The sequence below is a fragment of the Corvus kubaryi genome, unplaced genomic scaffold (genome assembly GCF_017639235.1).
Source record: "Corvus kubaryi isolate FWS band 111438036 unplaced genomic scaffold, C.kubaryi_AGA036_p1.0 65005, whole genome shotgun sequence".
In the NCBI taxonomy this organism is placed as follows: domain Eukaryota; kingdom Metazoa; phylum Chordata; class Aves; order Passeriformes; family Corvidae; genus Corvus; species Corvus kubaryi.
This window is the reverse complement of record NW_024581686.1, coordinates 2,374-25,843: the sequence shown is the minus strand read 5'-3', so window position 1 is coordinate 25,843 and position 23,470 is coordinate 2,374. Positions and strand designations below refer to the sequence as shown.

At 42.3% G+C, this 23,470-nt stretch overlaps 1 protein-coding gene across 1 annotated transcript in view; it reads right to left on the bottom strand.

Annotated features, from left to right (window-relative positions):
* Nucleotides 1–23,138, bottom strand: part of LOC121672849 (aryl hydrocarbon receptor repressor-like) — an 88,799-nt gene extending 65,661 nt beyond the window's left edge. The window contains exons 1-2 of the mRNA XM_042045759.1: nucleotides 22,956–23,138; nucleotides 3,948–4,019 (exon numbers count right to left, since the gene is read on the bottom strand). Coding sequence (XP_041901693.1) covers nucleotides 3,948–4,009 — 62 coding nt within the window. The 5' untranslated portion in view covers nucleotides 4,010–4,019; nucleotides 22,956–23,138. The remainder of the gene's footprint in view (nucleotides 1–3,947; nucleotides 4,020–22,955) is intronic.
* Between the last annotated feature and the right edge of the window lie 332 nt (nucleotides 23,139–23,470).

Here is a 23,470-nt window from a genome sequence, read left to right as displayed (position 1 = left end):
TGTTAAAACAGCAGAAGATCTGAGCTGAGAAAGGTCGAATCATTTATTGTGACAGCAAGCTTTCACTAAGGAGCAAAAGGGAAAAGAGAGACCATAAGATGCAACAGATAGGCTGAGAGCAAAGTAACAACAGATGATTAGCATGAGTGTGTTGACCAGCACCCTCTGTCACTGAGCTGTGCTTGGACATTGTATAGGAATCCTGGCAGAGCTGAGCTCCAGTGGCAGCCATGCATGTGTGAATGTTCACCATCTACCATGAACCAAAAGGACAGAATGAGAGAAAGCTGCTCATTCAAAGAAGGAAAGACGGCCTTTTGCAACCTTCTATGTCTCTTCTGTGTCTTCACAGCAAGGAAAGGTGAAAGCAGAACTAATGGTCAAGAAGACATAACACCAGCAGAGCAGAAGAGAGGTGGGATCGTATGGTACCAAGTAAGAGGAAGGGCTATGCCACAAAGGGCTTTAAAATGAGAACTAGCCGGAGAGAGCTGCACCTCCCAAGGTCTCTGTTTACCCTGGTGCTGGCACGGTTCTGGCTGAAGTGGTCAGTCTGGAGCAGTTATAGATACACTCAGAGCTACAGCAGGTGTAGTTGCCTTTAAAGAGCTGTAAAACATTACAAGAAATGTTTTGTAGAGGGAGAGAATTTTACAAGATTCCAGGGTTTGAGATGAAGAAGTGGCTGAAGTTCTCAAATCCTAATTGTCCTGAAGCATTGCCTTAGCCTTTTTAAGTATTAATTTCAGCACAGTGATTTTGGCTTGAGGCTAAAGACAAGATCTCTTTAATTTCCAGATGCTTGAATTACCAGTAAAATGCTAGATTTCCACAGGAAGTAAACACTTGGTAGAAAATGTTTCCTTTAGTCAGAATGCCGGCTGTCTGGCTGAAAAGCATATCTGATGGAAAATGTTCAATCTGTCTGAGCTCCAGGTGTTTGAACTGTGTCCATAAATGCCAAAACTTTTTAGTGTAGATCACATTTAATGGGGCTTGTTTGGAAGTTTCTGGGGGCAAAAGGAAAACAGCTACAGTTTTTTAATTTACTTGCATGTATAAAAGTAGAACTTGAACCTTATATATAGTCTGAATAATAGCAACATAATGAAGATAGTCTCTGCTAGTTCTGCGTAGAGAGCAAGACTGAAACATTAGCTCCTCCCAGTAAAATTTGCAACAGATTCTTCAACAGTCTTGTGGGTCTCTGTATTCTCCCATGGAGCTTCTTCACACATTTTCATCACTGTTCTGTAAAACCACCTCAGAACAGAATTCCTGTGCCTGAAAAACATTCACGAGCATAATGAAGAGTATCATTCCGTGATATCCTGGGTTAAAAGCCAGCTGCAGGATCACCACCTGGTTGACAGCCTGATCAGGAAAAGATGATGTAGAGTCAGAGAGCTGGCTTCTTGGGATGCACTGAGTATGGGGAGATATAAATGCTCCAGTTGTTCTGCAGAGGGCAAAGCTGCACCTCTGTCCTTTAAATTCTGACCTTTGAAAGGACTAGTCCATGAATCCCTGTTGAAATCCAAGTATCGTGCTCACACTGAGGCACCTAAGCTCATTCATTCTTTTGTTAAGAGAAGGTTAAATTCTAGAGACTATTCACACTAAAAAGAGGGGGAATCACCACTAGGACTGGCCAAAGAATACCCATCAACTTTAGTTCCTCTGAAAAATCAGGTTTTACAAGTGAACAAATACTCCTCCCAGAACAGGTGCCAGTATCTACCTTGATTCATTGTTGGAATTACAGGGGGGAAAGTACAACAAGGCTGTACAGGAGAAAATGCTATGCCATCAAACAGGAGAAAAAAGCTGTAACAAAGATGGTACGACATGGATCAAAATCATGGTTAAATATGCTGCTCAATTAATAAGATTTGTCTACCCTTCTAAATTCAAGACAAATCATTCAAGGCAGCATAACAGTAAGGATACCTCAAAGTCCTGAAATGTCAGTAAGACCAGTAGGATTGAAAGATACAGACCATGAACAGAGTTCTGTCAGCCAGTCATTCTGGGACATTCAGAGTCTCTTTAGAGGAGAGTAAGTCCCTGAGCGAGGGAATAAGCACAGGCAAGGCTTACCAGAGACCAAGCTCACAGATAAGATTTGAGGAAGAGACCAGTGCTGCTAGGAACTGAGAAATCATCCTCAGCATGTGGCAAGTAACTAACCACAGAAAATAGAGTGCTGTCTCCAGTGTGGGAGTTCAGTATTCTAACAATTCAAACATCTCCCTTTATTTTAACCCACATTTCTTAATCAAAATTGTTCACATCCTGGCTTGATAAGCTCATGCTCAGGTACCTGCACTGCAACGTCATACAAAAGCTACTTGCAAGGTAGCATTACCTGCAGTGGTTCCCAAAATGAAAACTTGGTTGTATAAAGTAAGTGAGAATTTACTTCTGAGGGTATTAAGGCCAGAACTCCAAAAAAGGCTAATGAGGTCATTTCTGTGATTTGTTAGCACATAGTTTTCTTAGCCATTGCATTTATCTAGAAGTCATCTTTGAGAGGAGTTCTAGCTAGCATGTAAACTCCAAACATAAGCTTAATGTTTCTCAAAGCAACTGCAAGTCTCCTTCCTTTCTCACAAAAGTAATGATCCATAAACATTTCTGCATAGAGGTAATTTCACAAACTGGAAATGTTCCACACCTCTTGCAGTTGTTATAAGATCAAACATCCACATCCATACTGAAACAGTAGTGCAGAAATCTTACATACATTTGAATTCAACACTCAAGATTTTTGCAGTAAGAATCATTTGCTTATGTCATCATCTTTGTCTATTGAAATATGATACATTTTATACTAAAAGAAACAATTTTTTAAGTGGGAACAAGTGGTTCATGAGCAAATACTGTCCCAAATCCAAATATCAACAGACGTCATTAAAACATTCAGAGAAACTCCCCGTTGACTTTAGACCAATATATACAATTTTAAGCCAAGTGGGTTATTTTTAGAAGTTCTGAACAACTGAAGATAGGGAAATCTATTTTAGTTACCTTTTCATCCTTAAATTGTGTGTGAAGGCCACCAGTGCCAGTTCATAATTTTAACACAGTAAAAATGTGTGTTTCATAATCATATAATCAAATGTAAATGTGGGATGATTGTATTAAAAAGCTTTATTTCACAGATCGGTTCATGGCATCTGAAACTCATTTACATTTGAGTTAATAGCAACCTTTTTTTCCCCCTCCCATTTCAAGCATCTTGTAACAAATTTCCATTGTGTTTCTTCTTTTTCTGCTTTGCCTTCATGCATACAATTCCTCTTTCCTATTTTTCTCCTAATGAAAGTGATCCTATAGTAAATAGAAGTCTGAAAATTATGTGTTCTATATGCAAAAAGTGAGTCATCACAGTCTGCTCTTTCAGTTGGCTGAACTGACCCACTTTCCGTGCTTGCACATGTTGGACTGAGCAGTGCCCCAAGCAAGGCTAAACCCTGGAAAGGGGAAGGGGGGAGCGCAGTGCCAGAGCTCTGGTGGCACTCAACACACGGCTTCTCAAAAAGCTCCTTGAACAGGGAATCAGGGAGCATGGAAGCACAAAGGTGGCAGCCACCCCTGCAGCCCATTGCCCAGCTGGCATTTAGTCAACCAGTGAGTTCTGCCTACAAAAGGGCACTGTCCCTCTCCACTCTACACATCAGCACCATGGTACCCACCACAACTACCACTGGCCTCCTCCTGGGATTCCTAGTGATGGGTAAGGATGGTTTGACCCATGCTTGGCATCCTTTCTGGAGACATCTTACCCATGAAGAGCCAGCCTCCCAACCAAGGGTTTCTCACTGCAGAGAAGATTAGGTGTCTCCTGCATCAGTGGACCATAGGAGGAAGGGAAGCCTTCTTCTACCTCATTTCCAGCCTGTATGTTTGGAGGGAGATGCCTCCTGATGAATATGATACTTAACTGTTTCTGAATGGGTTTCCTCCTTTTCCTCCCAGCATATAGGCATTCCCCCGGAGGAATCATGGCTTTGACACTGCAAAACAAAAGGAATAGGTTTCTTAGTTAGGAGATTTCTGTGTTTCAGACTGCTGTACAAAATGACAGCACTGAGAAAATTCCACCGAGGAAAACGTTTGTTCCTTGAGTGTGACATTCAGCAACACCAAAAATCACGGCGGCATTAGTTAAGATAGAAGCTTACGGCTTATTCCGATTTCCTACCCTAATATTATTAGAATATTGATGTTTATGTTCAATTTTCATTTTTTCCAATTAAGTATACTATATATGATATAAAATGTGTATAAAATACATCCTGTTTACTGGATATCCAAATTTTTTTTCCCTTCCAGGCTCATTTCTAAATTCATCTAAACAAATAAGAATGAGTAATACAACCCGTCATCTGCAGGGAGGATTTCACAGCTTTTAAAATACACAGGAATATTCTCTCCATTACTGACATTGTGACTAGTAGGTTTCAATTATTCAAATCAGCATTTCTTCAAATCCTCACATCCTCATTTTTAAAGGCTGGGAATATAGCTGTCGGCAGCTCAAGATGTGACACACAGTTTTGTGGTTAGCACTAGGACCCAATGCAGTGCTGACTGAGGTGACAATTTTCACACAAAACTTGGTCTTATTCATTTGTTTGAGTATGTTAGTCTTAGAGACATTTCAAGCTTGGAAAAAGTCTTTGCATTCAGTCTGTTTAAATCTTCTGGAGATTAGCTGAATATCAAAGTCTCTTGATTTTCTGTCTGAAAGAATATTTTAGTCATGCTGAGTGCTGCTCCACAGTGGGTGCATGCTGCCAGAGAGGTTAGTATATCTCAAGAGTAATTGCTGCTTTGTGTAAGATATAAAATTAAAGGGAATTTCTATGTCACTGAATCAAATCCCATGCTGCTGAACATGTGTGTCGTGCAAAGCAAATCATAAACTTACCGAGCTTAATTTAAAAGCCATTTAGAAGGGCTCTGTTTTTCATTGAAAGGCAGCTTTCTGATAACTAGAAACCTTTCGCCTTCCAGCTTAAATTTGTTCATGGTCATTTTATGCCCATTTGTTCTTCTGCCAACATTGTCTTTTAGTTTAAATAGCTCTTCCTCCTCCATTGTGTTTACTCATTGGCATATTTTTAAATATCAGTCATATCTTCAGTCAGCCTTCATTTTTCTATTCTGGGACAACCAAAACTCTTTTATTTCCCTCTCATGTTACAAACTGCTTTTTCTTCCTATCATTTAGGAGAACAGGATTGAGCACAGTTTATTAAGCAAAATCTAAAATGTATTTCATACATGCAAGCACAGCATCCCTTGCTAAATTGAGATACCTTAGGTCTACTGTGCTTCCCTCATCTGTAAAATCAGTTATTGTGTCAACAGACAGCTATCAGGTTACTTTGTCAAAATCATTTAAATCTACATTCTATTTTTACTCCAAATGACCAGAGCTGTTACTTGTTCTTTCCTTCTGAGAATTCATTCTGAAATGACTTATAATATAGAGATCAGACTAGATGCCTTCTCTCAAATGCAGGTTATGGTGGAAACACCAGTCATTCTCCAGCTGGTGCAGTGTCAGGCATAAAGCTCTTCCAGAAGCAGAACCATTTTTTTTTACTATTGCTGGAATGATTTCCTGTGATGTCAGATGGGTGAACTGCCTGTCCAAAGCTGATGAGAGATATGATACAGTGCAATAAATACTGCTGCAGGTTAAGAGTATGCTGCAGTATTTGCTCAGATAAAGCCTTCTTACCACCTTCAAAGACCTTGTTAAATTGGTTTAATCTTCAAGTTCTTTTTTTTTACAGTCTGCCTGTTTTTAAGATTACATCTACCCTCACAGATTTCCTACTTCAGCTGGAAGCTAAAATGATGTGGAGATGCCAAAAGAACTGTAGTTTCTTCTGAAACCTCGCATTAAAAAGTATTTTCTTTATATTTGTGGTGGGTTGACCCTGTCTGGATGCCAGGTACTCACCAAACCCACTCTATCACTCCCCTCCTCAGCAGGACAAGAGAGAAAAAATATAATAAAAGGCTCATAGGTTGAGATAAGGAAGGAGAGAGAATGCTCACCACTTACCATCATGGACAAATCTGACTGATCTAGGGGAAATTAGTTGAATTTATTACCAAACAAATCAGAGCAGGGTAATGAGAAATAAACCCTAATCTCAAAAATGCCTTCCCCATACCCCTTCCTTCTTCCGAGGCTCAACTTCACTGCATTTTCTCTACCTCCTCCCCCTGCAGCAGCCCAAGGGGATGGGGAATGGAGGCTGTGGTCAGTTATCAGACACTGCCATTTCTTCCCCCTCAGGGACAGGACTCCTCACAATCTCCCATGGCCTTCTCCAACACGAGTCCTTCCAATGGGCTGCAGTTCTTCACAAACAGCCCCTGCAAGGGTCCCTCCCACAGGGCCCAGTCCTTCAGGAACAGGCTGCTCCAGCATGGGTGCTTCTTGGGATGACAAGTCCTGCCAGCAAACCTGCTCACTGTGGGCTGCTCTCTCCATGGGTCCACAGGTCCTGCCAGGACCCTGCTCCAGCACAGGCTTCCTATGTGGTCACAACCTCCTTCAGGCATCCACCTGTTCTGGAGTGGGGTCCTCCATGGGCTGCAGGGGCACAGCTGCCTCACCATGGGCTGCACCATGGACTGCAGAGCAATCTCTGCTCTGGTGCCTGAAGCACCTCCTCCCACTCCTTCTTCACTGACTGCTACTGGCTACTGGCTGCCACTCTCACATATTCTCACTCTTTTCTCTGACTGCACATGCAGTTGTGCAGGCTCTTTTCCCCTTCATAAATACATTATCCCAAAGGCGCTGCCATTGTTGCCGATGGGCTCAGCCTTGGCCAGCAGCAGGTCTGTTGTTGACCTATTGGACACAGGGGAAGCTTCCAGCAGCTTCTCACAGAAGCCACCCCTGTAGACCCCCACTACCAAGTCCTTGCAATAAAAACCTAATACAATATTGTAGTACTTTTGTGTTCTGAGTCCTTCCTGTCCATAATATGAATCTATGACTCATAGTTCATGTTTCAAAACAGTGTCACATGCTAGACTTCCCTTCTCTTGCCTTCATGATCAAAGTTAAAAGGAGAAGAAAGGCTTGAACGGCATAATTCAACTGAAAACTGAAAGTTAAGAGTTCATTCAATTTCCCAAAAGGGCGACTTTGTTTTAAAACCCATTCTGGATCAGCTGATTAATATGTGACAGCAAGTAGAAATAACTAAATGGACCTCAGTATTCAAACAAAACCAGGAAATAAATAGCAAACAATATGAGGTAGAATTTATGGAGTGCAAAATGCTAGTTAGGAAAGATGAAGGCCCAAAGGAAAATTCACAAGTTGCAGCACTAAAGACAAAAGATAAAGTCCTTTTTAGAATAATATTATGATGAAAATAATTCTAAAAAGTGTGTGCAGTTCTAATTAGATGGAGATGGCTTTAAGTTAGAACTACATAAAAGCTAAGAGGGCTCAGTAGATTTATTTCTAGTCTCTGAAAAGAAGGAGAATCATGCACTCCCATCAAACAAGAATTAGCCACGCTCTCTTCAAGCTTTCTACAGGAACCTTCTACAGAATTAGGAGAAAGGGTTACGACAGCAACATGGTATGAAGCATTGCCCCAGCAATTGAACACCAACGTCCTAGATACACACCACCAAGAGGTGCTTCTGCCACTGCCACTAATGCCAATAGTGGCATGTGGTTAAAATGAGTCTGAAAATGCATGGATAGGAATAAAGACAAAGTCAGAATGTTCATGGCTAATGGTCCTAAAAATATGTCTGAAAACAGCACTTGAATTTGTTGAGCTGCACAGATCCATAAACCATGAAAATATGTATTTTAAAAACTGGAGAAGAGCAGGTATTCACAGTCTTATCTGGACTGTGTTTTCTTCTGATCAACTGTGAGCTCTGCTCTCCACCTATAGGATAGGACAGCCCATCTCCACCACTGAAGGAGGCTGGGGGCTCCTTCCCAGGAGCCCACTGGTCTCACATGGATAAAAAACAGGAAGAAGTTGGGTGGACAGCACTCGGCTGGTCAGAACAGTTGTGCTCTTTCCTTTTTACCTATAACGCTTGAGAGTCCTCACATTCTCTCCACATGTTTGAGGAACCCAAAGAAGCAATCTTCCACCATTCCAGCAGCAGGAAAGGGGGCTTACAAGCTTGAGGAGCTTCAGGAGGAGGAAAGCTGGGACCAAAAGGAACAGAAGTGCCAGAAAAGGGTAGAAGTGGACCATAATCATTTGCTTCTGTCAGATGCTTGTAATCTCTACTGACATTAATTCACAATGAACCTCTGAACACCGGGGAAAGCCGAAGGACTGAAAGACAGCTGCTGTATGATAATATTCAGGGAAAGGAAACATAATGATCCGGCTATCCACCGGATGGCAAGACTGACATCCATCCCAAGCAAAATACCAGAAAAGCTGATAAGAAAGATGAATTACAACACTTAGCAGAATTCTATGGAATATCGTGCTCTTTGGAGTGAAACTAGCTTGCTGAGAAGTTATCACCTCTAGCTGACAGAGGAGTTCACTTGTATTAGTAAGTTAGCAGCACATTATTCTGCTTTTAAAAAGCCACAACAACGTATTACAGTGCACAGTTTCCACAAGTAAACAACCTCTCAAGTGACAGAGTAAAAAAATAAAGTAATTATAGAGAAATCACTGCTAAATAAAAAAGGCTTCATAAAGACCTTACAGACATCGAGGTTCAATACAAACTCATTGGTGATAATATTTACAAAGTTATAAAAATTTAGAAGATTGATAAATAATGTTGAAACAGTGAAACAGAGCAATCTGGAGTGCCCAGTAGGCTGTTCCTCTTTATCCACAATGTATTTTAATACAGCCAAATGCAAACACTTGCATCTCAGAATAGGGAATGCACATCATTACTACTGAATAGGGACTGCATCCTGAAATGTGAGTGATTCTTGAAAGGAATTAGGGATCAAAGTGAAAATGAATACAATCCATAGTTTGAGTTGCCAGGGAGGAGCTGCTGCAAAGGCAGCTAATGCAGATGCTAACCTAAGTGGTATGGGTTTACATCTGTTTAACAATATGATAAGACTGATGGCTGGAATAGTGTGTACAGTTCGCACGTGAGTGTTTTTCAAATAATGTTAGAAACTGGTAAGAGTGAAGAAAGAAGATAAAATAAATACTTGCAGGCTGAAGAAATTTCTTTGCATAGAAAAAAGATTTAGGTGACTTAAATAAAATGAAGTACTTCCAGGGGAAGATATGAGTACTGAAATATTTTAATACACAGCAAGCACTTAGAAAATGAAGTCAGATACATCCAAATAAGAAATAAGATATTAATCTGGAACATCATGAGCATTTAAACACTGGAACAAGGTACAAAGGATTTAATGGATCCTGTTGTCTTGAAACCACTGTTAGATGCCTTTTTGTAATGTGCACTTTATCCTAACAGAAGTTATACTTAAATTAAATAGAAACAGTTGAGTTGAATGCAGGCATACTCAGAAAAAAAAATCTTTGGTAGCTATAGGAGGTCAGATTACATTATCCAATGATCTCTCCTTTCACTAAATTTTATTAAACATTTCCTGCCTGAATGTAATCACATACCATGCATTCAATGCCTGAACTACAATAAAGGGCTCTGCAGACCACAGCTTCAAAGCAGCACAGTTTTTGAAGAGGCAGCCTGGGAGTGAGGAGGTTGTGCGCTCATCCCTACCATGCCATGGCACCGTGGTGAATTTCACCAGCAAAGCAAGAAGGGGATGGGGCTGGAGTGTGGCTTGGCTTTTCTCAGGATTAAGTGTTTCCACCTTAGCAGGAGCAACTCTGGAAGAAGACTTCCACTCACGATGGCTCATCAACAGGACAGAAATCTATCTGGCTGCTCCCACTAAATTAATTGTTATTGGCATATTTGTACCAAGTTTTCTGCTTCTAATGAATGGTCATATCTTAGGAGAAAATATGATAACGGTTTTGGATATATCCTTTTAAATAGGATGTTTCTAGCTGAAGCAGCCCCATTTAAAAAATAACTGGGGAAAAAAGAGTGAATAAGGGTTGTGAAAATGAACCCCACAGTCAGAGTGCAGGAGCTCAAACTGTTTGGGTTATCATGAAGAACAGCAACAGAGAACTTCCATACAATAAGTAACTACATTACGTAGGAAACAAACATTTCGTGACAAGAAACAAACATTTCTAGCAGGATCCAATTTACTGAACTTGAGGTTAATTAAATTCAAGTTACAAATAAATGACTATCAAAATAATTTACCCAAGACTGTGGAGGATTCTCCATCACTGAGCGTTTTTTCATCAAAAACTTTTTTCTTAACAAAACTAATGGACCTGTGTGGTAAGAATTTGTTTAAGGATGTCTGATGCCCCGGTTATACATGAGATTGAAACTAGATCACAGCGGCTCTTTCTGGCTCTAAAATTTCCTTTTCTGCCTCAATTATCTCTCCAGTGAAAAAGCAGAAGGTTAATTCTCAAACATGAAGAGTTGTTATAAGACCAAAAAAAAGCATGTAATGCTTGATTTACAGAGGGTGTTCTACAAGTACAAGGGATCATATGTTGTCTGACAAACACACATAAAATCTCTCATTAATTTCCTTCAAAGAAAATGTGTACAAATTTGGCTATGTTTGGAGCTTCTGGCAAAAAATCCAGCTTGCATGTGCTCGGGAGACTTGTTGTAGTCTGACAGTTCTCTACAGCTTCTGCCTGAGCTGCGCTCACATCATCGCCTTCATTCCTCCCACAGGCATCTGCACTGTGCATGTGCATCCCTGTGCGCTTTACAGGCCTCCCCTTGGAGCAGCAAAGGCAGTGCTAGACCTTCCCTCTTGCTGTTCCTCCACATCCTCATGCAACAAAGGACTCCAAATACAAGGCATGGGAACAAGGAGTCGGTCATGGGAAGGACTGAAACAGACTGGGACAAGGCAGGGAGGGAACAGAAGCAGAAGGCTTGTAGTCCCCATTCTCAGCATCCCTAAGACCTGCAGAGAGATGCTGTGCTCTGGAACACTCTGGAAAAGGACCTGTCAGGAGCACTGCTTCTGAATGATCATTAGGAATTCAAAGTAACCATTGAAAATTTGGGGGTTTTGCCAGAAATTAGGTGGCCAGCACCTCCCTACTGCAATCTCCCTTCCAGGTCTCCTGTGGGCTCCTTTGCCTTCACTGCCTGCCTTACGAGAAGAAATCTGAGCACGCAGAGCCAGACTCCTGCCCCACTTGGAGAGCTGGGGGAAAAAATTGAGGCTACACAGGGGCTGTAGGAATTAGGGCTGCATGATGCAAGGCATGAGACCACAGCCTGGGACATCAGAGGCACGGGAGCCTTGGTCTGTTCTAAAAGCGGTGAGCACTCAGTACTGCAGCTGGAGGCAGCCAGCACTGAGCTCTGAATGAGCATGCACCAAAGGCTGCATCTTGTGGAAAATCATCTCCTAAGTGTCTGGCATTGAGTAAATGAGAATAAGTATTTCAGATTTATCACTACTAATAAGACCATATGTCTCAGCAGTATAATACAGATTAATTCAGTGGTGGTTTTGATGCACTTAAATACTAAAGTCACAATTATCACCGAAGAGTCTGTGACAAAATTAATACCACTGTGTTTGCACAGGATTTGAGCAGTGCATAGTACAGAGCTGAGACTACGAGGTGAATGAGGATAATAAAATATGCAACTTCTGTTTTAGTATGAGATTAAGTTTAGTGCCTGTCCACACAGGTGAGGAACTTAAGAGCTGGACTTGATGTTCTTAGAGGTCTTTTTCTATCTAAACATTTTATGAATTTATGTTTGTCTTTAACTCCTGGGTTTCCTAATTTTTGAGTGCTTGACTTTAAAACACAGCAGCCCTTTGCTACAGGATGGGTATGTAGCTACACTCTTCTTCTTTAGCAGAACAAAAATTTCAATCATTATTCTTCCTTCACAAACAAGTTCATCTGGGGACTAAATTGTCTCATCAGCCTTTCTTTCTTTATATGTTTATATAAGAAAGCTTGAAATTAAGTTCAAGGACACTTCTTTTGAGCTTTGAGGATGTAAATAAATAACTTCTTAAAAAAGCTTAGATGCACTTTTGTTGGGTTTTTTAAAGCAATGTTTGAAAAATACAGTTGTTTTTAGAACCCCTAACATGCACACTGTCACTTGAGGAAGGATACACATGGTAGCACATATAAAAACACTCCAAAAAAAAAAATATTGGGCATATGTCTGGTACAATACCTTGTAGTTAGCAGAGTGGTATCTCTTTCTACCGGGCTTGACTTTGGTCCTCCATTGTCTATATCACAGATATTCTGAGGAAAATATGAGGTTGCCACATCAGCTGGACTTTAAATAAGAAGACGTGAGCAGCGATGAGAAGTTTTTCTACAGCTGGAGCATTTAGAATATTGTTGGAACCATATGGATTATTTGATGATTAACAAGACAGTCAATCTTGCATTGCAATCTTGCCCTCAGTAGGGATATTAGCATAGCATGTTTCGCTTTTAAACTCTCAGGAACATAATATCTTTGAGATCTCTGTCCCTCTGTTCTGTTTGCTGGAACCTGACTAACAGGTCACAAGAAAAGCAGACGCTGTGAAAGCATAAGCATCATTTCCATAGCAAATCTGACTAAAACCAGTAAGATAGGTCAATGGAATATTTCTACCATGAATGAGTAGCATAGCAAGGCCTCAGCTGAGCTGTCTACCTATAGCTAGGTTCAGGTTTTGGGAGCAGCTTTTTGCTGGCAACACAGAGCTCAGTACAGTGAACAACTCAAGCATGCTTGTTAACTGTATATATAATTTCTCAGACAGGTTCTGTCCAGATTGAGCTCTGTGCTGTCATGATAAGTCTTCTAGAGCTAATTAGTTATTCAAGTTTATGCATTTCATTAGCTTGCCTTCAATTTTAAGTGAAGGATAAGTATCCTTAGATATAAAAGGAAAACAGTATCCCTTTGGATAAATTGTGTCGTGTTTTTTCCCAAGACACATGTGGCTGTGCACTGACTGCCTATTGGGTTTATTGGTTTTATCCTCATGCCCCACTCCCCTGTTCCACCATAAGGTGGTATATGCTCCAGCACCCACACAGCACTGTGATGGGGTAAATTCGACATGTTACTTTGAGTCACAGAACAAGCCACAGATTGCAAATGTAATTAAGGACTGGTCCTTCAAACCCTCTTGTAAGTTCACTGGCATTCCTGGTGTTATTCTCCCAAACACCTGTGTTTTAATACCACGCTTGTCATTTCATCAGACTCCAGGTGTCTGAGGTTTGGGATTCTCTTTGAAATACTAGAGCAATACAATAATCTTAGATAAGACTATTTATCATCCTGTATCCATCCATAAGGCTGGACTAGAAGTGTGGTTGTATTGAGTTTTAGTGGCCAGGTTTTGGTAGCGGGGGGGCTACAGTGAGAAGATGGCTTCTGTGAGAAGATGACAGAATCTTCCCCCATGTCCAACAGAGCCAATGCCAGGCAGCTCCAAGGTGGATCCAGCACAGGCCAAGGCCTCCAGCACAAGCCAATCAGAGATGGCGGTAGTGTCTCTGTGATAATATATTTAAGAAAAAAAAAGGTATTGTGCAGAATAAATTGCACTCAGAGAAGAGAGGAGTGAGAATATGTGAGAGGAACAACTCTGTAGGCACCAAGATCCGTGAAGAAGGGGGAGGAGGTGTTTCAGGTGCCGGAGCCAAGATTCCCCTGCAGCCCATGGTGCAGACTTTCGTGAGGTAGTTGTGTCCCTGCAGACCATGGAGATCCACAGGGATGCAGAGATCCACGTGCAGCCTGTGGAGGAGACCCACACCAGACTAAGTGGCCTCCTGAGAGGAGGCTGTGACCCTGTCGGAAGACTGTGTTGGAGCTGGCTCCTGGCAGGGACATGCAGACCCATGGCGAGAGTGTGTCCAGTGAGTATCCCCCATGGTCTGTGGGGGATCCATGCTGGAGCAACCTGCTCCTGAAGGACTGCACTCTGTGGAAAGGGACCCACATTGGAGCAGTTTGTGAAGAACTGTAGCCTGTGGGAAAGGCTCAGGCTGGAGAAATTCATGGAGAACTGTCTCCTTTGGGAAGAACCCCACCTTGGAGCAGAGGAAGGACTCCTCTCTCTGAGCAGTGGGAGAAATGTTTGATGAACTGACCATAACCCCATTCCCTGTCTCCCTGCACCACTAGGAGGGAGGAGATACAGCTGGGAAGAAGGGAGGGGTGAGGGGAAGGTGTTTTTAAGATTTGTTTTACTTCTCAATATCCTGCTCTGATTTTGATTAGTAATAAGTTAAATTAATTTCCCCGAGCTGAGTCTGTTTTACCCATGATGATAATCAATGAGTGATCTCTCGCTGCCCTTATCTCAACTCATGAGCCTTTTGTTATACTTTCTTTCCCCTGTCCAGTTGAGGAGGGGAGTGATAGAGTGCTTTTGGTCAGTGTCTGGCATCCAGCCAGAGTCAACCCACCACAGTGGTGCAATTTTGGAGTAAATGCAAAGAGCATGATGGGAAACTGAGTTATCCAAAGGGAGGCTACGTACAGATTAGAGGATTGAATAGATGAGATCGGACAGAAACACTAGCAACCATTTCTAGGAGTTTTCTACTGTAAAACCAAAATGGAACTTAAATGGAAGTTTCATCAGGAAAGAATTGCTTATCAAATTTAGGGCGACTCTCCACAGTAGCCAGTAAGATGGTGATGCTCTTCTGCAAGTGGGCCAAGATCCAATTCCAAGTCTTTCAAAAAAGTCTGTCATACACCATAACTGTACTCTCATTGCCTGATTTCTCTCTTCCACAAAATACTTCTTAAAAGATTTTACTTGCACTCCAATGCAGAACAGGAGTAAAATATGTGACAGCTCATATATTTTGAATATCTATTTTTCCATATATATATAGATCATATATAATTCATTGGTATCATATATTTGCATTTTTTCTGCGTCACTAGAGACAGTGTGGAAAAAGACAAAAGTGGCTGCCTTTGGCTCAGAGACATAGCCTGTCCTCAGAGGAGCCTGTGTGACACCAGGATAACACAGCATAGCATTCTCCCTATGAAAAGAAGCAAAAGAGATCTGGATCTAAGGCCAACAAAATGGGGACTGCTATAAAAGTTATGAAATGTAAAGTTATGAAATGTAGGTAGGACTAGGAAGACAGAGAGGAAAATTAATAATAAACCTGGATGTAAAATCAGCCTATTGGGGAGATGCAATCTTATTCTTCTCCTGGCTTTGCTCTTCTGTGTTGTTCCTACTCAGTTATTCAGTGGAAGAAAAAGAGTAACAGGATGAAATACAAGAACCCCATAACAGAGCTTCAGCAGAGCTTAGATGTCTGAAGATCCAGAGGTAAAAAAACAAACAAACAAAAAAAAAAACCCAAACAAACAAACAAACAAACAGAGAGGAAGTAAAAGGTGTTTTTCTCAAAGCCTGAGATGGAAAATGGGAATGCAGAGAAAAATTGAAATGAAACATTAAATATTTTCTCCTGGAACTCTGAAAGTTATGTTAACTCGATGCTTAAATTGACATTGTTATTGTTATTATTATTATTACCATTGCAGTTGAGTGTTTTAAAATGTTTTTGCCACCATTGTAAGAAACACCTAGTCTGAAAGAAGCAGGTCACAGTTTGGAAATATACACCAACAGCCAGGCTGCTGTGTGAGCTGTCAAGTTTTTGCTCTGTTCTTGCAAGTCTTCAGTTTAATGAAGTACATGAACATCAGAATGGAAACTCAAAAGTTCCTGTTCTTTCAGATACTGAATCTGAAAACAAAAGTAAAAATAAAACCTAATGTAGCTAATTTTTTATGTAAATACAGCTAAGCAAGTTATACTTGTTAAAAGACTGGATAGTTTTGTCTGCTGTGCTGACAAGACACTACTCCAGCACCTTGGTTTGAATAAGTACTAAAATATAGTGCAGGTTCTTAACTACCAATGTATAAGGCCCATACGAACATCATAAAGCTCAACAAGGCTAAGTGCAAGGTCCTGCACGTGGGTCAGGCAGCCCCAAGCACAGGCTGAGCAGAGAATGGATTGAGAACAGCTCTGGGGAGAAGCACTTGGCTCCAGGGAGACCTTACAACAGCCTTCCAGTACCTAAAGAGGGCCCGCAAGAAAGCTGGGGAGGGACTTTTCACAAGGACATGTGGTGATAAGAAAAGGGATAATGGTTTTTAAGTGAAGGGCAGGTTTAGATGAAATGTTAAGAAGAAATTCTTTAAGGTGAGGGTGGTGAGACACGGGCACAGGTCACCTGGAGAAGTTGTAGATCCATCCCTGGACATGTTCAGGTCCAGGCTGAATGGGGCCCTGAGCAACCTGACCTAGTTGCAGGTGTCCCTGCCCATAGCAGTGAGGTAAGAATTAGAATCTTTGAGGTCCCTTCCAACCCAAACCACTCTGTGGTCTATGATTCTGTGTTTTCCTCTCCAGAAGCATGAATTTCTCCTTTGTAAGCAAGATACTCACATTATGGTTTTGAGATCTATGGGTATACCTACCCTTTTCATTTGTTATTTGACAACTTCTGGAACTTTTTATTGTAAATACTTTTACTGTTTTAGAGACATGTGTCCAGACACAAAAGTATATTTAAATACATTTTCAAGTTACCTATAGTACCACACTCTTCTAATATTATTTGTATCTGTTGCTACCCTGAAGTAGCCAATGTATAAAAATTAATTCTCATTAATAATCCTAACAGTATTGTTTTAGATATGCTCATTAAAGTTTTGATCATGAGTTCTTAGATTTAAAAATGTTAATTTTCACAAACGACTGCAAGTATTTTACTTTATAAAACTAGGGCAATAGTGGGGGGAAAATTTGACTCCTTGCCTTCAAAACTCCCAGAAATTTATTTGCCTGTAAGATAAAAAAGCAAACATTTTATCACATCACATGTTATCACAATATCACTTGTCATAAAGCATTTGCTACTATCCAAAACCACCTGACACTTATAGAGAAGCTAGTATAAGATTTACTGATTCTCATCCATTCCTGAAAAGTAATAAACAGGCATTTTTCATGGAATGAAAGTTGTAGGGAATCTCCCCAATTACAGGGTAGGAGAGAGCTCTTTCATCTGCTTTTATAGCCTGCCTTCCCTCCCCAGTCCCTTAACACCCGTCTATCCCAAGACAGAAAGATTTTGTTAATCATTGCAAATGGGACTGAAAAGACCCTCAAGAGACTGTACAGAACATCATTCCCTGCTTCATACAGAAGCAGCTGTATCAAAACCATTCAGAGGTTGCATATCTGAGAAATGTCTTGTGAGCATGAAAGACTTGTCTGTTTTTTCTAGCTAAATCAATTGATTTAATAAAAAAGTGCCACATCTTTCTACTCTTTTACATGCTTAGGCCATCATAGCTGTAACAACACAGCTGTTAAACCACTCCCCAATGATGCTCATACTGAAGAAGAACATTCTATGAGTACCCCAGACATTTCCTTCCAGCACTTAACTATCACTAAAATCACAATTTTTTCTCCTAAGCATCCTAAACTAAATTTTCCTTACTACAACATAACATATAATTCTATCATAATTTCTTGCCCTAACTGACATGAACCTAAATTACAGTTTAAATTCAACTAACTTTGCAGCTAATCCTATATTTCTGATGATTTTTAACTTCCTTCCTTTTATTTTTCTAAACTAGACTAAGCAATTACTCTAATCTTTTCTAGTAAATCATGTTTTTACACATCTGATCATCCCTTTTGCTCTCCTCTGGACTCTTAATTCTATCTGCAATTTTTTCTCAAGTACCCTGCTCCCAAATGAGTGCAATACTCTAGCTGAGGACCTACCTGAGCTGAGCAGGACAAAAAGATTCATGTACCTCAGAAAAAACATTTCTATTCTTACACACCATTTTTACAACAGTGCAATGCTACTGACTCATGTTTGGTTTGTGACCCACCACATTTCCACATCCTTTTCTCCTTAGCCATTCCCCATGCTATATTTGAGTACATGATTTATTACTGACTAAAGATAAACCTTTACACTAAACCTTATAGACTCATATTCTGGCTGGTTTTCTAGAGGCTGTGACTGTCAAAAATCACTCTGAATTTGACTTTTATCTTCCAGAGTGCCTGGAACCTGTTTGGTGACCTCTGCAGGCTGAATGCCCACATGCTCTGACCTCTCATTTGAGACATTCATGAAATAGGGAACAGTTCTGACAGATCCTGTGGAGTCCCAACCTGAATGATAGTCCTCTCAGTATACGCCTCCAAAATCTCTAATGCCTAACTCCTTGTCCACAAAACAACCTCATCAAATTTTGCTTCTCTATAAATGGCCTGAAACAGGAAGAAAGCATGATGTTTGTGGAATGATTCCTCATTTTAGGACATGGAGTGGGAGACTCAGTCTGAAAAGTGCACTAGGATTTCTCAGACATCAGAAAAAACACATTTTGGAGAAGCAAATCCCTGTGAGAGACAACGAGGCCAAGAAGGGCTGTTTTCCATACAATGCTGCCCTGAGTTTAAGGTGAGAGCATAACATTTGAAGTTTCAGTGAAGGAAGAAGTTCAGGAGGTTACTTAGCATCATGACTCCCGGGGATCTGTACATTACCAAATGTAGCAAACAGCACCCAGGAGAGGGAGAGACAATGACCCCAAAAGTGCCACGCATTCAACTTCACTCTGTTTCAGCTGAAGAGTTACAGAAGAAGGAGAAATGCTCTCATGGTGGTTTTCTACAGTCCTAAGAAAGGACAAAACTTGATTTTACATGAACACATGTTTTCAGCAAGCTAAACATACTGAAATGACCACCATTCAGCATCGATACTAATACAGTTAAAGAGCAAGGAATAAATATCTAACGCATTTAGTGCATGCACAGATATTGCTGTTGAATACAGAGCAATAGCTCTGGTGCACCAGGCAGCACTGCAGTCACAGAACAAACACATGATTGCAAACACCATGTTTTGCTTCATATGGATTGCATCATGCAAATTATTTGTGTTGCCTGCAGATGTAGCCTTAATTCAAAAGCATAGACAGTGTGGTCCAGCCCTCTTGTGACAAGTACCTGGGTACAGAATAAATGCTTTGTTCACAAATGCTCATACTGAACACCTTCCACTGACATAGGCAGCTAAGTACTGCCACCTTGCTCAATTTTACACAGCCATCCTGCACTTGCCCTGTACTGCACACCAGAAAGAACCTGTCAGATGGAAAGGATAAGATTCAGAATAAGGTCTCAAAAAGGTAAAAGAGATACACTGGGTCTCTTGTGACTGTAGCTGCACACCTTTGAACCTGAGGGTTGCACTTGAGTGAACAAATCCTACCTGGTCTATGCTGAAATGGTTATATCACATACTGGCACAGGGGACCTTGGGGGTTCATAACTTTTGGGGTACATTTAGTTGGCATTATGTCGGCACCATTTTGTCCACCCCACCTGTGCAACCCTGTAAGTCCATCAATTCAAGTTCTGACATTGCCTATGACATATTTGATATGCTGACAGTAGTACTACACAGACAGGACTTGCTACAGATATCTAAAAGTTCAGGACTCTGAAGGTAAGTTGAATTAAATCCAACATGACTGTGAACAGCTCTGTGGGAGCTCCGGACTGACAGAGACACACTCCTAAAGCATTTCCGTCTCAGGATGTTCATCTGGTTCCTGACTCTCAGTCAAATTCCTTGCAAAGCACCTTGAAATTTTCATTCTCCATGCAGACCCAGAAGTCTGCATTAGAGTCACCTTCCCCTTAAAAAAAAAAAGGGCCTACTTGGTACACACTAGGCTGCGTATTTGCCATCCTGTCCACCTTCTTTGCTTTGACCTCAAAATGTTTGTAGAAATTCTGATCTGCCATTTCCTAGTGGTAACTTACATAGAAAGCCAACAGTGAAACTGCTTCTCTCAAAAGCAGCATCTCCTGCTCCTGCTAGCCAAGTATGGCTGGATTTATAGATATAGATATATAGATATATAGATATATGTATATGTATATACACATATTAGCACATACCTCTGACATATAAGTGACCTTTTGCACCAGCTGGTAGCTGACAGGAAATTAATTTCTGGGGCAAAGACATTTTTTTGCTTGTCACGCCTTGTTGCAGCACTGCCCTGTTCTGAGCACCAGAAAGTGCTGGACTGCTGCAGAGTCTTCCTGTCCTGCTTTGCCATGGCCATGTGGTGACAGTGTCCACCACCAGTGACCTGTCACAAACATGGCAGTTAGGCAGTAATTGTGTGGGAACATTCACATTGGCAAATATCCTGTTGCTTACCTCACGGCCAAGCTGATGCTGTCTGCACTCTGCCTGTACGAGGGAAGCAGGCAGGACCTGTTCTCCAGGTAGCCCCCTTCAAGTGGGAGCAGGAAGGGTGGAGCAAAATCCCACTTGTGCCATTCAGGCAGATTGGGTTAGCAGCTGATGAATTGTGGCTATCTGAGCTATAGCTTATTCCTCATGGGTAAGCCAACTCAAATTGAAAACATCAACACTCTTCAGCAACAAGTTTGTGTGTATGGACACGACTCAAATTAGAAGCAATGTCTGAGTTAAGACTACAGTTATTCCACAGTGAAGACAAGTCCATGTTATCCAACATCCCCTTCCTGGGCTTCAACTTAAATGGTTATTCAAACGTTACTGTGAAAAAAAGCCCTGGCTGACACTTCCTACCCAAACTTGGCAATTCCTTGAATTTTCCTCCAAAATCTGCTTTGTCCTAGCTTTCTCTGGGCACAAAGAGACACTCCCACATCCTTTACATTCCAGTTGGGGCTAATTGAACTCACATGTCAGCATGAGTCAGCAGTAATTACCAGGAATATTAAGGAAAGATTTGGCACCGGATTTTGATAATTCAATAGCAGAGCCCCATGTTCTGTGGGGTCTTAGATTGGATCAAACCCCTTAAAAACACGACAGCAAAAGCTATATTGAGTTCTCTAGTCTCGTTCAACTATATATGGGCAGTTTGTGATACTGAAAGCATCTTTACTATATTTTTTGATATACCTACAGAAAGGAAAATCTAATGGAAAAATCATTTCTGAGTACTAAATCCTCCTTGCTGGAGTTTAAATCTGTTTATACGCTGAAACCGATGAATCAATATTAGACTGGCTGGCTGGCTTTTGTAAGCACTCGCATTGCAAACAGGGCCTAGAAATGCATTTCCTCCTTACAATTCCTGAGCAGAAATCTGAATCAATGGGAAGCTGAGGCAATAACATACCTCCCCTCTCCCACGACTCAGCTGAAATTAAAATCCTGAAACCACAACGACCCGACTTTTCCACATACGATTGTTCATTCCCCACCACTCTTCCCAAAACAGTCCCCCTCCATACACCTTCACCCTACGGACTGAGTAGCCTTGTGCTTCCAGAGCCAGGGGCTGGAGGTGTTTACACACTAGCCCAACGCAGCCCCTAAAATCTTAATCTTCTCTTCAAGACTGAAGAACACCTGAATACACCTTTATGGTCAACTATGGCAAAAAAATCAGCTGTCGCAAACATATACGGGCGCAGAGACGTGGTGGATGAGCAGTGAAAAGTGAGGACTGTCTCAGCCTTTGCTGCACCGGCGGATGCCAGCTGGAGCAACAGTGTTAAAGTCACCACCAAAACCTTAACTGGAAACTCTTTCTGGATCTCAATACGTACAGTATAAGGTACTTTGTTTGTCACGGAAATAAATTCTTGCTCTTGGTTGCAAATTAACCAAGTGTCTTGCCAGTGAATTTGATCTTGTCAGTCATTAAGTCTCTCACTTAAAGAAAATTATTTAGTCTTAGCCCTGAATCATAACACTCTCTACGGTTCATAAAGGAGAACTGTTTCATTTTATCTACTCCAAATATATGTGCATCAACATTCTTCTTAACAGTCTACATCCAAACACAACCAGATCATTCAGTTAATTTAAATCCAGTCCTGGCTGTCTTTTTGAAACCCCCAACTACCAAACATCAAGCATATTCTTGGGTTTTTTTCTGGTGGGCTTTGTTTCTTTTCTTTTTCTGGTTTAATAGTCCATCTCCTAGAAACTCACTAAATGACGCACAAACATTGTTTGTGTCTGTCTTCAGAAAAAAAAAAAAGTCTTTTACATGATATAATTTGGTTTTATGCTATTTAAATTATTCTTTAAAAAGAACAGAAAACTACAGCTTCACCCAAAGACGTACAAAATTCTTGTTTACTAAACAAAGTAACACGAAGTCAGAAAAAGCACCAGAGCCTTTCCCTCACTGCTTTTTGGCCCTTTGGTATGTCAAACTGAAACACAAGGATCCGTAGCTCTGAAGTTATAAAACGTTGAAAATTATCTTCAAGGCAAGTACTGGCTGACCCTAAGGCAAACCCACCCTGTCCAGTTCCAAGCGAGTGCACCTGGGGCTCGAAAGAGGCAATGTGAAACTTTATTTCACTTGTTTTCCCCTCGAAAGGTCTCTCGAAGCGTCTGTGGAAAGGATGTGGCCAAGGTGCCGCGGCAGAGCCCTCCGCCGCCCCGGTTTAAGCCCTCGAGACAGAGAGGCACCGCTCGGGCATCACCCATCCGAGCATCGGCCGTCACCGGCACCCCCGGGGCTCTCGCCTGGGAGCTGCGGACCGTCACCGGCGGCCGCCTGGAAGCAGCGCGGCGCGTCCTGCGCGTCTGCGGTCCCAGCGCCGCCGACACGGGCGGCGGGACCGCAGACACCGCGGGGACAGCGAGGGGCGAGGCGGCCGGAGCCGCCAGTCCCCCGGTTACCCCGTACAGCCCAGGCTGGAGCCTCTCCTGCCCGCCGCGATCTCTCGGGATGCAGCGACTTACCCCACGGTCCCCGCCACGACACGGGGGTGCAAAATTTCTCCGGGCGAGGAGCAGCCCCCGGCCGCGGCGCAGGGCGGACGTGCGGGAGCGAGCGGCGGGAGCGGGCCGGAGGGCGCCGGGGGTGGGGAGGATGCTCGGGCGCCGCGTCCCTCGTGATCCAGGTGGCGGGCGGGCGGCGAGGGACGGGGCAAGCCGACACTGCCCGCTCGCACGCGATCCGCGGGCGCCGCGCCCCGCCGGAGACAGAGGGCGCTGCTGCGGCGGCTCCCGCGGCCCCGGGGCCGGGGGGGAGCGGGGCCGGGGCCGTCGGAGCCGCCGGACGGGACCGCGGCTCTCGGCGCCCGTCCCCGCCGAGGCTGCTGCCGCCCCACCGCGGGATCCAAGGGGGAGCCTACATAGGTCCGGTGCACCTGCCCGCGCCGCCGCGCAGGCCGGCTACACCGAAAAGTTGAAACGGAAAAGTGCCGTGTTGGTCTTTCCCCGCCTCGGAGATGCCTGGAACAGCCTCAATCCCC